The sequence below is a fragment of the Dufourea novaeangliae genome, unplaced genomic scaffold, assembly GCF_001272555.1.
Source record: "Dufourea novaeangliae isolate 0120121106 unplaced genomic scaffold, ASM127255v1 scaffold101, whole genome shotgun sequence".
NCBI lineage: Eukaryota > Metazoa > Arthropoda > Insecta > Hymenoptera > Halictidae > Dufourea > Dufourea novaeangliae.
In genome coordinates, this window is record NW_015373989.1 from 3,185,813 (window position 1) to 3,203,482 (window position 17,670).

A 17,670-nucleotide genomic window follows, 5' to 3' on the forward strand; every position below is an offset into this window, starting at 1 on the left:
CGCCCGGCGTCCTGGATAATAACACGGATCGGATGTCAGAATTATTCGTCTGGAATTATGTTATGGAAATTTGATTTTGTTGCAATCACTCGCCGATGCTTTACGAACGATAAATGCGATCCGTGAAACGGTTTATTTTCATTATATTTCCATACTTCCGGATAGTGTGTTTGAGAATGTACACACCCCCTCCACCCGCCACTGCCGACAAAATTCATTACAATGCAAACTTGTATGTTCCGAGAGAACAATATATATTATTTGAAATTGTATAGAAATTCGAGAGTGCTCGAAATACTTTTCGAACATGGTCCCGCTAAATAGATTCGTTAAAACGTTGCTTCAAAATGGAAAACGTACCACCGGAGGATCGATAATAGTGCAGGGAACTGTGGTATCGGCGGAAAAGGCACTCGACGTTTCGACCGTTCGCCACAGATGGAGCATGCGGTACGAACTGCTGTATAGATCATCGTGAACCGTAGATCCACAAACGAGGTATTAAACAAGTTCATCTGAAATCATGTAAATACCATCCAATCACTTTCAAATTATAAAAAAAAAATAAAAATTCCAAATTTACAGAACTGACTACAATTCACAAAAACTGACATGTTGTACGATCCTCTAGTATTAAAAATCGCTTTATTGGTTTCTACAATAGTTTGCAGTACGTCATGAAAGATACGATTACGCTCTTTTCCCTCGACCAATCGAATACTCGAATTACTCCAAGGATAAAGGATATAGGCAGTCGCACTGATTATTCTTCTCCGCTTCGTATCGGGCTATGCATTGCTTCAACAACGCCTTGAACGGATGGGGGATGATGTTCTCGGAAGCCATCAGCAGCTCGTTGGTGAGTTTCAGGGACTCCTCCCGACGTTTCACCTCTTCCTGGTGCCACCTCTCCTCCTCCTCGGTTTCACGGCGACGTGCCTCGTCCGCGTGCTTCTGTTGCTCCTCCAGATACTGTTTGTACCTCAGTTTCCTGTCCTTGGCCTCCTCCTTCGCTCGAGCGGCCAGCTTGGCTTCCATTTCGATCTCCTTCTCCACCTCCTCCTTCTCTAACCTACGTCTCTCCTCCTCTTCTCTGTCCATCTGGCACTTCAGCCTCATTTGTTCCTCGCGACTTCGAAGAACCTCCTGAAGGCCTCTCTGCCTGGCCTCCTTGAACCGCTTCACCGCGAGATCGCGCCTGGCGTTAGCCTTCTTCATCGACTCCTCCACAATGCGGTCCACCGCGAGGTTCCTTCTGGCTTCCTCCTTTCGGAGATCCTCCAGGTACCTCAGGTAGGCCAGTAGCTCGTTGCGCAGCACCGTGCTCGATTCCTTCATCTTTCTCCGTTCCTTGGCAATTTCATCCGCGACCAGATTGTCCCTCAAACGGTCGATCTCCCGTTCGCGGCAAGCTTGTTCAGCCAGCCGTCTCTTCGCGTTCAACACCTGCTCCTGGAGATCCCTCTTCAGGACCTGCCTCTTTATACGAATGTTCTCCGCCCTCTGTACCTCGTCCTTGCGCATTTCTTCTATCAGACACTCCACGTACTCCTTGTCTTCCTTCTGAACTTGCTTCTTCTGCTCCTCCAGCAACAGTCTCCCAGCTATCTGCTTCTCCAGAGTCGTCACCATGTCTCGATCCTGTAGACTCCTCTTCTTCGCCTCCTCTACTTCTCTCTCTTTCTTCGCCTCGACGTCTTTCAACATCAGATTATGCCACAGTCTCTCTACTTCTTCGTCCGCTTGCCTCTTAGCCTCGTTCTCCGCCATTTGAATAAGATTCCCTTCCTTTACCTCGACTGTGTACTGCTTCACGACCCTCTCCCGAATGTCCGGACACTGGGACAGGTACTGCTGCGTCTTCTTCGCTGCTACCAAGGCCAGACGCTGCGCCTCCTGCTGCCTCTGCAGCTCCTCCGTCCGCTGTCGCATCTCCTCCATCCTCGCGTCGTCGCCGTGTTGGGCCTGGTCCATTACCTCGCGAACCAGACCCACCTGTTCTCGTAACAGGATTTCCCGAAGTTTTCGCCGTCTAGAGTTCACGGTTTCCTCGTGGGCGGCCAATCCTAAGAAATCAAATGGATATTCATGAAGTCCGAATAACATATTCGTTTAACCCTAAGTAAACGGGATTTCAACTAAAAAGTGATCTTTCAGAGATATAAAACTGGACGGACACACCGTACACAAGAGAATCCCGAACGTTTAACCGATCCCCTAACACGACCCTCACTTACGTGAAGCCGCGTAAACATCAGCGTCCTCGTCAAGTACCTTGCTGAACGTGCTTCCAAACTTTCTTCTTGTCGATCTTTCTGTCCGTCTGCTCCTCGAAATCCATGGTTTTTATCAGATGTTCGTACTCTCTCCTCATCTCCTCTTCGTGCTTCTCGATCATCGACCTGTCCTCGTACGGCACGATCTTGCAATCGGCCCGTTCACGTACTCGATAACCCAACGCCCCTTTTGGACTGCCGATCACAGCCTGGGGATACCTTTTCGGGATCAACCGACCACATTGCACCTTGTGCATAGGCATGATGCTGCTCTCGATGCAAAAGAGTCACGTTCGAAACGAAATCCAAACTCTGACAGCTTCTGTCACGGTTCTTCGACGTGGCCGGACCGTTTCGATACGGTGTTTACGGTGTTACTATGACGATGCCCAGCCCTATTGAATTAATATTTCAGTTCGTGGAGGGAGCCCAGGGGTTGAATGATTTGCACCGGCGGTCTAGTTACGGCTACGGTTAGGCTGGGTACATTTGGATGTCGTTCAATGCCCTGGAACGTGACCGGCCACACGCGACTGCGTTTCGAGGAGGTCCACTGTGTGTCTGAAAGGATTCCTGGACTGTGAGAGAGCGACCCGTAGTGTAAATTACCGGGCTCTAGGAGACTTTTCTATGGCCGGGGCTGAGAGTGGAATTCAATATTTCTCGAAAGCCAGTCGAACGATATCGAGAAAATCCAAAAGAGTTCGTTCGATAATAAAGTAGCTGCAATAGTTTTTATAAAAGTAGTAACTGTTTCATCATGTATACAGGGTGAGACACCTGAAACAGGCAACCTGAATCTCTTGGCTGTTGCTGGTGACAACTGGTAGATGTTTAAATCGCTCTGATTCTTCTCCTAAAACGTATATCTGAAGTATTTCAAATATTACACATTTTAATTTAACACTTAGATGTAATTTGTAAGGAGAAAGATCCTCGGAAAATTATTCACGTGCCCCCCTCCCGTTTCGGCTCGAGGGATGGAAAGGTGGGAGGGTCGCCGTCTCGCATAATTTGCGTCTCGCCACTGCGTGCAATCGCTCTGGCTTCCGGCTTCGCGAAATTTCCTGCCTAATTCGGGGATATTGTGAGCTTGATTACTTCGATATAGATATTGCGTTACAGCCTTCCGTGCCCAGGGGCGTGTAATCGAACTACACCGAGTCTCGTAAACTCGATGAACTTGAAAGACGAGCCCCTCGTCGAAGTCCTGAAGTTCCACCGGCGCGTAATGTTAGCACTTTGCCGTCGAGTTTCCCTCTCCGTTGCCTAGCCGCCGTCTGATCGGACGATTTTACGGCCGATTCTGTCGGATAATTACTCCATCGCGCGAAAATTCCGCCATCCGACATTCCCCCCGTCGCGTTCGACCATTTTCCGCGGCGAAGAATTCGAACTTTCGTAAATGTACGATCAAGAATACCCGTGTAAAACTGTAATATTAAATCCATTATTGAAAATCCCGTTTCTTCCGATATTAAAAATTGATTTTCTTCTGTTCGTCGAAGTATCCCGTGTCAATGAAATTCGATTCGATATCGAGGGAAGTCTGCGTCAACGTACGAACACGTTTTTATCGGGTCACCCGATGAACCGAATCGAAACGATCGTATCGCCGATTCGTTAGTCAATTATTGTGGACAGTTCACCAAAAATTCCGATGGATGGAGTTTCGTTTTTCCTCGTTTCTCGAAGGTGAAATGACAACGGGAAGAATTGATCATGGGGTCCGGAATGACGGGCGATTCATACTAACCTGGCGTAGGGGACACCATGATCAACGAGGTGGTTCCCCCGGGCGAGAGGCCACGCGCTGAAGCCTGTAAGTACTCCTAACGAGGGTATTTGTACGTTAAATTTTTGATAGTGTGGGGCTCTTGCGGGTAACGCAGCCCCCATGCATTAAAGTTCTTCAACGAAAGTTCCTCCGGTCTTTCGACATCAGCCCCCCACTCTCATCTGTCCCGTATCCGTGGAATTAGAACCGGCAAATTTATTTCGCTCTTAAAACCCCGGAAAAACGGCGCGTGTACTTAAAAATGTATGTGAAAAGTCCACGGGCTACGAATTCGTCGAGAAAGCAACGGACAGGAAGACGTAGAAAGGAAGTACCGAGAAAAACAAATCGACGAATGGAAATTTTTTCGTTATATCCCCGCCAGATAGAACCGAACAAGCAGCTCGATAAATTTGTCTGAAACCGCGTGACCTATTTCCCCGCTGTTAGAGGCTTTTCCGTTCGTCGACGGGATCTTTTTTCATACGGCGTCTTCCCACGGAGAAAAGCTGCGTTTTCCCCGTGAACCCCCGGTGCGCGCAGTCAACGAAAAGAGAAATATCGAGAGAAAGAAGGTTGTCGGTAGTGGTGGTGATCGCTGAAAGAGCCCCGAGACCGTTTTTTGTCCGAGGCAAGGGGCGAACCGAGCAACGAGTGGCGCGACGGAACTCGGTGACGAATATACGCCTAGTTTCCGTCGCGAATAGTCGCCAGGAATCCTCTCTTGAGACATTGACAGTTCTTATTGCGCAGCTTAACTTACCCCTAAGTGTCCCATCGGACAACGGTGCGAACGTGCTCGAGGGTGATGACGAACGACGACGGGATTCGGGACGGATTCCTCACAATGGCGAAGTCACTCGATCACATCGGGAGAATCCTCCGATAAAATGGGTCGAAAACGACCATACAAGCATTACATCCTCGTGACTGTAAGTCCCCGAGATTACCACTTGGTACCATGATACACGGGGTTCTTGGCGATACGCACAAACACACGCGGAGACGCCTTGTTTACTATATAAATTTATCTTTTCTTTTATTGTACACATTCTTACGTGCGCTCGATCTCACAATCTCGACTGCCTTTCGCGAGGCATTCACGTGTGTACGCGTATGGATTCGGAGAGACGCGTCGGTTGACGAACGAGTTGGCTGAGAATTATGTACCTCGACTCGAACAAGAGGTACTCAACGGGATTGTATATAACTTGTGTACGTTTACAAAATTTAGTCGTAAACTAGGGGTGAGAACCGTTACGTCGCAGAGGGTTCTCGATTTGTCGCAACTGTGTCGATTGATCGGGTCTCGAGGAGTGGCCGTGCGCGTCCGATCGAAGGTGCAATTATACTTGAACGAAAATATAATCTGGTAGTGGTTTTCCTTTCTGTCCTTCGGTGGTTTCGGAGTGTGACGACAATAACGGATACACGAAACCACCGAGGGGAGACTCGTTCGTTCGTGGCTCTCGCGGCGAGCGACATTCGCAAACATTCTTCCTAAATGATGGTTCTTACAGGCCGACAGAAGCTTCTGTTCCGATGATCCAGCGGCGAAGTTTGTTGTTTTTTTTTTGTTTCTTTTTTTTTTCGAACGGTGCTGGAAGGTGGTTGGCGGCGATCTGGAGACCGCGTGACAAGCGACGGAAGCATGTTACCTAGGCCAGAGATGTCCGGACAGGGACTGTTCGAGAATCATATGTGGTACAGTTATATCGAGGCGAGTAGAAAAAGGTTATTCCAGATAACAGAATACGCTAAGAGTACTGTGTAAACGATACCTATAGTATATGATACAAACTAGGGGCTCGGCGAATACGGTCAAAGTGGAACGAAGCAAGGCACGAATCTACTCTAATGAAACGATGTGTGGCTTCCTGCCGCAGTCCTCGGACGATACACAGGAAATACGGTGATTCGGATATATAAACAAACATTATCGCACAAGTTCGCTTTACATTGAGGTCTCAACATCGAGATTAATGGACTTCGAAATTCCGTCGCTCGGGCGAGTGTATAAGATTACAGTCAACGCTGAACTCGAGGAAACGTAAGTTCTCAAACATCGATCGAACGATACTGGTATAACATGTACTATTTCGGTAGCTATAATCACTGAGAATTCAATCATTTTATCCCTCTGTATGTTCGATCATACTCGAACCGAGGACCGCCGAAGGAAATCTAACCCACGTCGAGCGAATCAGATGAATGATCACCGTTAAACAGTTCTTTTTTTTTCCCCTATCTAAATGATCGTGTCCGCATTGTTCGTATACGGGCCAGATCGACAGAAATTAACGTCGAAATCGTAACTGGAAACACGATCGCGAGCGACCCGGCTGGGTTCGCGAGTGAACGCGCTTGGAGGGTTTTTGTGCTGGGCGCCGTCTCGCGTTCATTCATCGTCTAAAGAGTAATCAAGGGCCGGGTGTCGTCGGCGAGAGATCATTAAGGCGTGGAACTGGTGCCGGTGGTCACGGACGGTATCACAGTTGTCGGTGTACCGGAAGGAGGCAACGTCGGGGGCGCGTACGGGCTGCCGCATAGTTGATCTGCGATCCGTCCACCCTCTCGTAGACCGCTGAGGAACGCTCCGTGCACGGTGGCTGGGTAATTCCGTATGGTGTGCTCGCCTGAAAGAACAGAAATCAAGTCTGGTCCGTGATCGATACGAAAATCATAGTGTTCGCTCGGTGCAGAAATTGTGATACGATTTCGTTCGCGTGAAAGAAGGAAGAATATCGATGGACGTATATTAGAGGAGGTACAAATAGGGACTAGAGTCTAAATATGGGTTAGTTGAAAGTATAGGATCATGTTAGGTTTTTTCATCCTAGCTGGAATAGTGTGAAACTACGATTGATTATTGGCGACATTAATTTGACGAGTACAGTAAGCGGATATGCAATCATATCTGCGAGTAGTGATATCGATTTGTTGTTTCTTAGCTAGGCTAGGGTCTTCTTGTACGTCGCGTTTATTATTATTCATGTAATTCAGAAATAATTTCTCTTGAAAGGATATTTACAAACGTATAATAATTTAACACGAAATAGCCATCTTTGATATTTTGGGGTCAGAAGTCCATCGTTTAAACAATTCATATTTCTTTGTTATTCGAGAACTTGGTACTGTGTTACTCAGTAAAGCGAAGAATGCAGGAATTTGATCGTAATTAGTAGAATAATTTCTGTCTGGTATCGTCTATGAAAATGAGCAGTAAGATTTTGTAAAGTAATATTTCTAATAATACTAGTACTACGTTAGTATCACTAGTTGTAACTTTAATACCTCTGGTTCTTACTTTAGTATGACTAGTTCTGACTTCGGTATCACTAGTTCTTACCTTAGTATCACTAGTTTTTGATTTCCAGAGTCAAACCAGTTACCGACCGACCGAATAATTTTTTCATAAAACGATTCAACGAACCCGTTACGAAACTATTTAAATCCTGCTCTGTAAACCGTGTGCCGGTTGAACGAGTCCCGAAAGCAAGAAGGGACCAGAAAAGCGAATTTCCGTGAAGCGAAACGGCTCTCGGTCGTGTGTCCATAAAACTTGCAGCCTCGTTCTCCGGCGAAAAGAGGAACGCGCGCGCGGGGACTTTGTTACATCCGTTCGTGGAATGAAAAAAAAAAAAAAAAAAAAAAAAAAAAAAAAAAAAGCGGAGCCGCTTGAAATAAACGCGGAGGCTAAATATTTACCTGCGAAAAAGACTCTCGGTTGCGGGGGTGGAGCGCCGGGGGTGGGCGCTGGGGCGACCGGGGCGGCCAAGAGATCGTAATCGCTACCCGAGCTGCCGACCGCGACGAAACTGTAGGATCCTCTTGCCCACGGATCCGCCCGCCATCTCGTCACCACGCTTTCACGTGGCTGGGGCACCACTTGATTCCCAAAAATACCCTGAAATACAGTCACAGTCGAGAATCGGTATACTCTTCCTCGAGGAGCAGCCTAACCTCTCTTTAAGGTTGATTTATATTATCGGTAGAGACTACTAGAGACACGGAATGTATCCGATTAGACGATTCTTCGATGCATTTGAATGTATGTATAGTAAATCCGACGATAAATAATCAGACGATGCGACCGTCCGAGGAACGTATAATACTCGTGTCTGTGTCTGAACGTTGACGATACACGGAACCGTTATGTGTAAAATATGGATAATATAAATCAACCTTTGCTGATTATTGTACGAAAACGAAAGGAAGAATATTAGATTGTTACCTTCAAAACGGCGATGCAGCGGCCGACGATCACGTCGTCGCTGACGTTCTCCATCACGCAGGCCGCCTCGCCAGCGACCAAAGCCAGCAACACAGGCGCCTTGTACAAGTTCCAGAACAAGAAAAGCTCGCCCCGCGACGCGGTCGTGCTGCCCACGTGACCGAACAAATTGGCGGTCGGGTCCCAGAAGATCCGCTCGAAGCACAGCACCACCTGACGTGACGGATTTAGCGGCGTTAACGTTCAACCCTCTTGAATGCTCGAGCAACGCCAGGGTCCGGCTAATGATCACCCTCTTCGTGAGAGACAGACGGACTCAAGGGGACACGAACCGTACTCTCTCTCTCTCTTTATCTTTTAACACTGGTGAACTTGGGGATCGATCGTGTAAAATGGAGTTTCTTGCTTTTGCAACGGACGTGCCCAGAGGTATCGTGACATTTCGAAAGTTCCGGTCAGATACCGTTAAATTTTCGAAACTCCGCGACTCTCGAAGACAAGATTTTCGTTTCCCGATAAATCAGGGCACAGAGATTTCCCGAAATATCCCGATGTGGTTTGAAATAAAAGGTCTGAATGATAGAGCGGTGACTCAAATACAGGGTGGACCACAAATGATCAGCTTAAATTATTCTACAGCTGGTCAAATAACAAGATAAAGCACGCGGCACAAATTTTGTAATTTTTCTTTGATTTAGAAGAAAAAATATTCGACACGATGCTTGTCGAATTCATAAAACCGGAGACGTAGAAATTCGGGTATGTAACCGTTTCTCGACTCGTCAAACAGTCTCAGCTCAGGCAATATACCATTCCCAGCAGAATCCCTCCGGGTGACCGGTACGCGTCCCCTCGGACAGATCTCCCAGAATCGTCGAGCAGTCTCTCCCTTCCGCGCCGCAGGTTCTCCATCCCCCCCTCCCGCCGCGATTCATCCAAATTACCCTCAATTTATTCCGTTTCAACCGGGCTATCGGGCGAGAAATCCTGACAGCCGTAGCCCATTTCCACGGCGCGATGAACCTTTAATTTCGCATACGAAAGTACGAGCGGGTCCAGCGGTCGTAAAATGAAGAAACGGGGAGAGTGGGGGGGGGGTGGTTCGGTTCGGGGGAGGGCCGTAAAAGGAACGTGTCCCGGCGTAAGAAGCGACACGAGCCACGTCACCAGGGCCCCGTTCTGCAAGCGACGAAAGAGACCGCCGGATCACAATATATCTCATTCCGGAGCCGGTCGACAAGTTCGATCGTCGTTTTCGCCGGGCGCATAAATCAGCGGGGGCCCCCCGAAGGGCCCCCATCGCCACGAGGAGAAAGATAGAGATACGATATATTCTCCCTTTCCCCCTCGATGTTGGAGGAGCCAGCAGTGGTGGGGGTCTTACCTTATTTAAATTGCCGAAACCGAGCCTCTGTATCGCTTGGGACTTCCAGTCCGGAAGCGGTGGATTGAAGGCGACCGCGGACGGCGGGGCGGATGCCTTCAGCACGCCTAGAGGTAGGGTGACCAGCACAGCGTCCGCCTTGTACACCGTGTGATTTGTGTGGGGGCTGCGTGATGGTGCGGCCCACACTTCCACGCCGTTTACCCCGTATCGGACCGCCCTGGCGGCCGTGTTCAATCGGATGTCGAGGCCTTCCGAGAGAGCAACAGGTACGCAGGAATATCCGTTGCGAACTGGAATGGTAACGCATAAAACAGGGGGGTTGGGGGTGGGGTGGTTTTGACGGTCAGCGATGTGAATTTATTCCGTCGCCTGCGATATAATCGAGTGCTTTCTCCTCCTCTATGGAAGGTAGTCTGAAGGGAATATCGTGGGTTAAGGTGGATGGGGATTGTGGGCTGGGGGTGATCGTGGTAGAGGCAGAGATAATCCTAGTACTCGATCCAGGTTCGAAGGGGTGAGTTCATTACTGAGGACGTTGAGACCCGATTATTTCGAGTACTTTGACGTTTCTTTAAGATACTAATAATCCCTGTTTAATAAAGTGCCTTGCTAAGAAGAAGTCCAGCTAGATGCCAAAGAGGCAAGAGGGGCACTTCGCATATTGTATGGTCCGATTGGTCGATGTCATCGCGCCGGCCAATAAGACAGTACGTATGTCCAATATCCTACGGTTATGTTAGTGAAGGTGGGCTTAGGGGGATGTAACTGATCGGACTCACATATCCTTCGCAGGACTTCTTCTAGGCAATGCATTTTATAACGATTGATCGATCAGAATAGCAAACGAGGTTCAGCATACCCTACGTCCAAAAGCTGCTTAACCCACTAACGACGACCACGCGTTTTTTTTAAGCTTCTCGTGTAGGAATCACCACTATTTCTAAATGTAACAACAAGAAATGTACATCTAACGAAGTGAAATTATTATTTCTTCGTAGCAAATTGTACAAATTGTACAATCTGGTGTTTCTGCACGTTTATGATCCTCGGTGGGTTAAGATACCTTCGCGACTCCTGATCACAGTGTACAGAGTGCCCCGTGTTAATTCCCGTGAGAATATGCTCGCGAGAAACGTCGTTAAACGTTAAAAAAAAAATACGATCGTCCCAGGTGAGACGTCGTGGTCGCGCGGTTCCAAGGGTGGCTCAGACATACGCAAAATTCCGTTGGACAGGGGGGCCCCGGGTGTCACCGGATGCGATAAAGGCACCATTACCGTTTAATTGGATATTTCGCATTAGCGGCTGGCTGAATCAGGACACCTGACGCGGCCCCTAAATTCTCGTAAGCACACTCGAACCCCATAACATCCCGGTTGCGCGTGTACTAATAATGATACACAGGCGTCTCCACTTAGAGGGGTTAATTATGTTGATGGCCCCACCGCTGCGTTAACAAGCACTCTCACCTATCGGCGGTGGCGCCATTTCGGATATTTAAATTTACGCGGGCGATCCGAAGTGCATCGGTAATTCGAGTTACACGACGCGCAACGAACATACCATGCCGGGGGTGGGAGGCAACCCTGTTTCTGTTCGTACGAATCCCTTGGATCTGGCGGAAGTGGACCTAGAGGGTGGAAAAATTTTCGGGCCCGTTCGTCCAAGGGACACCAGAGAAGACGGTTTCGAACGACCTTGTCCTCCTAGAAATTTATCGTCGTGTCCCGGGAACGGGAGCCGCCTCGTCGTTTCGTTAATTCGACCGATTTAAATTCGACGTCGAACTGCTTCGGAGACTGTTTTTTTTTTGGTTATTCTTTTTTTTTTTTCTTCAGGACGGTAGCGCAGGAGGAACGCTCGAACGGAAAAGAAATGATCGGTCGATCGAGAGAGGGGTGAGGAAAGGGACACGTCGCGCGACGCTGCCTACCGAACCACGCATGATTATTTGCGACGAAAACGGTACGCCGGATTCGTTATTACTTTAATTGGAATCCATTTGACTGGCGGCTACACACACCGGGGCCACGACTCCTCGCTCGTGTCTGGCGTCGATTACAGAAACCCTTTCTAATAAGCGAGGGAATATTCAACAGCCAGTCAGGGGAACGATCCGCTGCTACCAAAATTATGGTAAGTCGAACCCGTCTACCCCTACACCCCCTCCCTAACCCTCCACGGTCCACTCACGAATGGGAAATTAATTCCTCGCAATGAGGCGGCCGGTTTCGAGTCGATGGAAATTCTCCGCCGGAGAACGAACTCTGATCCGGTTTCGTTACCGTCGCGACAGTTCTTCTAGAATCCTTGAATTTCTTTAACGACACTCTCCCTTGGCTACTATTCTCTGTCGATCTGCCACGAGATTTTTCGGATCGGTATCGTACAGTACCCGACGACTCGACAGTAGTTTGTAACTGTTATAATAGTCATTGCAAAATGACACTGGAAATCATTATTGAAATGACAGTGATATATCCGTTTAGTACGATAAAATGCCTAGACTTTCATAAATGTGTCTGTTTCGCAGTTCCAGGGTATTCTTAAAATAATGTACGTGGAAATTACTACGGAACTTTGATACTATATCTTCCGGTTAAACCCCCATTCAATTTCCTCACCGTTTACAGTGCAATCCTGCATCGGTGAATCATGTTTGAAAAAATCTCGAAAACAAAACTCAACCGGAACGTTTCAACGAGCATCATTTCCTGCTCCCCCCGTCCTGAAACGAAACGACTGAATTTTTCAACGCGTCGGGCACAATCCACCCGGACGGAATCGAAAATTCGTTGGAAGCATTTCCGTTTCGCCCTGGCTCACCGTTCTCATAATTACAGAAAAACCGTAAGCCTTCATTAGCAATGGGTGAAACATACACTAATTACTAGATTGCGGAGGATTATGCTTTTAACCAGTTAAGTGTGTTTGACGTGTATACACGTCGAACCAAATCTTTATTACGGTGCGTTCGACGTGTATACACGTCGTGAGAAATAAAAAATTACCATTGACTATAAAATCTAAATTTTAATGAAATCCAATAAGAATATTATTTGATAGAATGTTTCCTTTATATTACCAATAGAACTGCTGAGTATTTTATCCAGAGGGGGTGGTGGGATGATAAATAAAAATGAAGTTCTTCCTCGTTTTTCATAGAACTTATAATAGGACCATTTTGCCCTGCGTTCGACGTGTATACACGTCATAGCCTGATTTTAATAAAATATTATTTGATGGAATGTTTCCTTTATATTACCAATAGAACTGCTGAATATTTTATACAGAGGGGGTGGTGGGATGATAAATAAAAATGAAGTTCTTCCTCGTTTTTCATAGAACTTATAATAGGACCATTTTGCCCTGCGTTCGACGTGTATACACGTCATAGCCTGATTTTAATTCCGCACACGGTGGAGGGTTTTTAAAACTAAATTCCACGCTTAACTGGTTAAAGGGAAATTTTAATATGCAAAATGTAGTAAAAGAAAAAGTTCAATAAAATTTAATGATATCTGTATATTCTAGTGCAGGAAATAAATGTCTATCTAATTTTTATGTTTAAAAATTAATGCCTAAAATTGTGATTTTGCATAAACATCCGTAGTCTACTAATTAAATTCTGGCGGGTCAGAAGTCGCACTACAGTGGATTTTCATTTCGTGAAAGTCGGATGACTGACTGCAGACTATAGCAAAATTCGCCACGTTAACGCCTACTGTTCGGGCTGCGTGTCTGACTATGAGCAACCACAGCCACTGGAATCTCCTATTGTCCGACCATGACAATTGTCCAAATCATCGTGTCTGTGTTGATACATTCAGATAAATGGAGATCCACCACAGCTATATAACCATCTACGGCAAATCTGGTAGTAAATCTGGTAGCAAATCTGGTAGCAAATCTCAAATGCAGAAGACCGATTTTAATGGGGTTTTGTAAAATGATAGTAGATACGTTGGTTCCTAATGATATATGTGAAACATTAGGTGTAAACACTCGATAATTGTTAAGATATAAACAATTAAATTTACGAACCTTCAAGATATAGATATATTATTAAGTCAAAGTACTTTAATAAGTTTAATTTACATTCATAGTACATTTTAAAAGTACGCAGGGGAAGGTTGCCGAATTTGGACGATCGCCTAGGTTGAACCACTACTGTAACTTGTAATATGTAAGCATTTTCGCCATATAATAGACTGGACATGTATGATAGTGGTGATTGCATTAACTAGCTTACTTAGATATAGAGCTGTAAACTTATATTATCTGTCATTAATTGCTTACACATGGCAAGTTAAAGTAGTGGTCTAACCTAGAAAATAATCCAAACTCAGCAACCTTCCCTAACTTTAATTATTTATATCTTAAAAACGTATCGATTCCCCACACCACATTTCACACATAGTATATCATTAGGAACCTATCATACTATCATCCTACAAAGCGCCGTTAAAATCGAAGTCGGACAGTTGGGCTTCTTCCCTTATCAGATCAGAAAGCCTTTGGAGTGCAGCTCCAGAGACCAGCGCACTCCAATCTATCCACGATCATCAAGAAAACCGAGTGTACACGAGAACCAGGAAGAACCAACCAGATTTCCTCGATAACACTGAAACAAATCCTTCCAATAGAAGATGAAAAATCCCACCCAAATATGATCTGATTTCCGTCGCGGAAGAGGACCGCGGGTCCACGCGTTAACCGGAACCTCCCGAGGACGTGGCTCGCTGGCGAACGCTCGCTCGCTCGCGCGAAGGCAAATATTTAAAGAAGAATTTATCAGCGAAGAGTGGGGAGACCGTGCTGGCGAACGATCCGGCGGGACGACGTCGGCGTTTCTCCGGGGCCGGCTTTTCTCGTTCTATCTCGGCCGGATCGAGAAAGGGGGCCCCCGTTGCCTCCGCTCGCCGTGTGTAAGCGAGCACTTCGGCCGAGTGAGCAAGCAAGCGAGCAAGGCGAGCGAACGCTACCCTCTCGCGCGTCTTGTCTTCCGTTTGATCTTTGCTCGCAGTATTTTTTGACGGCGAGTCGAACAATTTGTATGCCGCGGTGGTTTTCAATTTACATTTAAATTGGTTGCTTATGGCGTTCTGTCGTCTCGACAGGAGTCGAAGTGCAGCGCCAGGAGCGCAACAGCGGAGAGGAACGGCGGTCCTAAAGTGGGACCGAGAGAACGGGACACCAGGAGCATATGGAACGGACAGAGAAACGGTATAACGTTGGTGCCAGGAGGGCTAGCAGGGGCGGGGGATCGAGAGGGGGCGGCTCTCCACCCCGCGCTCCAACCACCGCGCTCGAACAGTCAAATACTGAAACGGCCCCAAGAGAGAGAGACTGGCAGAACTCTCTGCGAGCCCTGAGTTCAACGCACAATCAGGGAGGGGTGGCAGTAGGTAACTTTTGCCTAACGACACAGCGACCGTACCTGCGCCACTGATCAAACGTTGTTGGAGCACGGATAGGGAATTTGCATTCTGCCGGGTGGGGACCGAAATGAAACGGTACGATATTTGCCACACGCTTCGGGGGAGGGGATGATGAATAGCGGAGGTCAAGGTTCGATTGTGTTAACACGGTTCCTAACAAGCTGTGGGTATCGGGGCTGTGATGGATTGGGAAAGGTGGGAATATTTTTACCGAATGAGGGTAAGTCTTTGCTGTGAATTGGGTGGAAGAACACTGGTATTGTGCCTCTTTAAGTGTTTCGGTGGCAAATCAAGCGCCCAGGGACGGTTGACGTATTTTTGCGGGTGTAGTTTTTGGAGTCCTATACATATGACAATACGAGTGGATAAAATATACATGTTTTATTCTCTAAAATAGTTTTACATCCTATGAAGAAAAAAATATTTCATTTTTGAAGGATACAAAGAGGTATGATAAAAGGAAGTAAATTGGGCCAAATAAGTGCAGCCCTGAAGAAGTAGTAATTTAGCGACCTGAACCCTCACAGGTATCACACAGCACACCGACTGAAAGGGTTGCACGTAAAGTCACTATAACTCGGAGAGGCTCTATAAGTGTAATTAGAATGCAGCTGATATGGAAATGCATTAGGACCTCGATTAAGAGTAGGATAATATTATTTCAATTAATTTCTTCCGAAGAAATGGAAAACACAGAGAAATTAGACGTAAAATTTAAATATGTCGGATACTAGAAACAAATTAATTTAAAAATATAACTTTCATTTCCGGGTGATATGTATGACGTGTCTGGCTACGTACGGTTTTCTTCACTGTCACAGTCACGTATCGATCGAGGCCCTGCTGTACTTAAAGGACACGATCCAGACTTTGTTTCCACGGACATTATTCCATTGCTTTTCAAAATACGGTAGATTCGGCTTTCGAGAATCGAAGTTCTAGACTCGGTTGGTCGACAGGTGAACCCGAAACTATAGAACCGACACGCCAGAAACAGCGTGAAACTAGGAGGGTTGCTTTTCTTGTTCAGCCGACCGTTATATCAACATTCCAGGTCGCGACTCTCGGAGTCGCGTAGGTAAGGCAGAGGAAGTCTCATTTGCCTCGACAAGCAAACATTGATTTTCGGAAATCGGGAGAACCCGCTCGTGCGAGGTCTTGCGGGTCAACTTCCACCTTTGCGGCCCCCAGTCGCTTTCTATCCGAGGAAAAGCGAGCGTTCCTTGCTTAACGCGAAAGCAAACGTTTAATAAATAAACAGTGCCGTCAGGCATCCAGCGACACGTGGTCCGAAAGAAATTGATTGACCTTTGAGAACCCTGATCTTTGCGCACGAAGATCGTCCTCCGGATCCATTACGTGATACACATGGCAAAGAGAATTCCAAAGTCCCTCACCTCTAACAAGATACAGCAGTTTCAGATATTCGTTGAAAGCCATATCCTGTTGGATACCATATGAATGTAATATATATATATATATTCAACTCCCAACGGAAATAAATGCAAAATAAGATTCCAATCGATTCCACAACGTAACAACAATTCAACTATACGAAATAAAAATGACCTCAGACTGTCTAAACTCCTGAACAATCCCTCTTCCCGATACATCGAACCAACCTCGCGAAGCTAAATATTTTCGTTCAACCAGACACGATTCGCGAATCATCGGGAAAATTTGCTTCGAAGCCCCGCGAGAACACAGCGTAAAAGAACAATATTTACGGGTGAAGTGCACGAGAGACGGGGGGTAGTTACGCTCCGCGAGGGTAAATACACACACGAGGGGAGGTGGTTTTATCCTTGTTTGTCACGCGACAGAGAGAGGATCGTCGTTGAACACCGCGGGAAATTAGTATACACGAATGCGGTGGCACAGGTTCCCCCGTTTCCACGAGCTCTCTCCTCATTACAGCCTTCGTGGCTCGGTTAACAATGAACGATGCTCGAACGGCTCGCAATCGAAAATGAATTGTGTACACGTACACACACACACATACAGAATCCCGTTGTGTAACGCACGCCAGGCAAACGTCGTCTTATTATCCACCAGAGTCCTCGCTGCTGCACATACAGGTGAGATTAAGCGGAGAAGAGGTGGCGACGCACGGGCCTGGGCCCCTCGGCCGGATGTTGACGGCGCAAACAGTCGCGCGATACACATAAATTAGCGATTACCCCACCCCTTTGGCCCCCGTGGTAGCTAAACTTCCGTGGAGCACCGTACACACCAGCGACACAATAAGATTAATAGGACGAAAGTTTGAACGAATGCCGGGTGGCCCCGCTGTTTGTTCTATTAATCATACCTGTCCGCGGCTCGTTCGACCGAGCTATCACGTTAAGCATTCCGCGCAGCGAACAGGAACTCGGAGAGGTGTGTTTGCCGAGAGGATGTCCGAGAATTCTCTGGACAAACGACCGCTAAATGGACGGAAGTGTCTTGAAGGAGGGGCGAAACTGTTCCTGAGAAGAGGTTCGTTCGCTCTCTATCCTCGATGAGTGTTCGAAGGCTCCTCGACAGTGACGAGCGGAGATCCCCAGATGTAACGC

At 47.1% G+C, this 17,670-nt stretch overlaps 2 protein-coding genes across 2 annotated transcripts; both read right to left on the minus strand.

Annotated features, from left to right (window-relative positions):
• Positions 1-726: 726 nt before the first annotated feature.
• On the minus strand, positions 727-2,037 carry LOC107187658 (vicilin-like seed storage protein At2g18540). The gene has a single exon (XM_015575800.1). It carries the CDS (start codon positions 1,972-1,974, stop codon positions 727-729), a length of 1,248 nt encoding a protein of 415 aa, XP_015431286.1. The 5' UTR covers positions 1,975-2,037.
• A 3,041-nt stretch (positions 2,038-5,078) lies between these two features.
• LOC107187659 (lysine-specific histone demethylase 1A-like) lies at positions 5,079-11,162 on the minus strand. The gene is made up of 5 exons (XM_015575801.1): positions 11,144-11,162; positions 9,672-9,964; positions 8,288-8,500; positions 7,762-7,960; positions 5,079-6,689 (listed from the first exon to the last, which is right to left on the minus strand). The coding sequence occupies exons 1-5, from the start codon at positions 11,160-11,162 to the stop codon at positions 6,505-6,507; spliced, it is 909 nt and encodes a 302-aa protein (XP_015431287.1). The 3' UTR covers positions 5,079-6,504.
• Positions 11,163-17,670: the final 6,508 nt, after the last annotated feature.

Bases quoted from the DNA above. Each gene is read 5' to 3' on its own strand.
- LOC107187658 (XM_015575800.1), bottom strand. From the start codon at position 1,974: ATGGACCAGGCCCAACACGGCGACGACGCGAGGATGGAGGAGATGCGA.
- LOC107187659 (XM_015575801.1), bottom strand. The intron at 8,501-9,671 runs GTAAGACCCCCA...CCGTCACGTCAG, and splicing joins GTTTCGGCAATTTAAATAAG to GTGGTGCTGTGCTTCGAGCG. The intron at 6,690-7,761 runs GTAAATATTTAG...CTGTTCTTTCAG, and splicing joins ACCGAGAGTCTTTTTCGCAG to GCGAGCACACCATACGGAAT.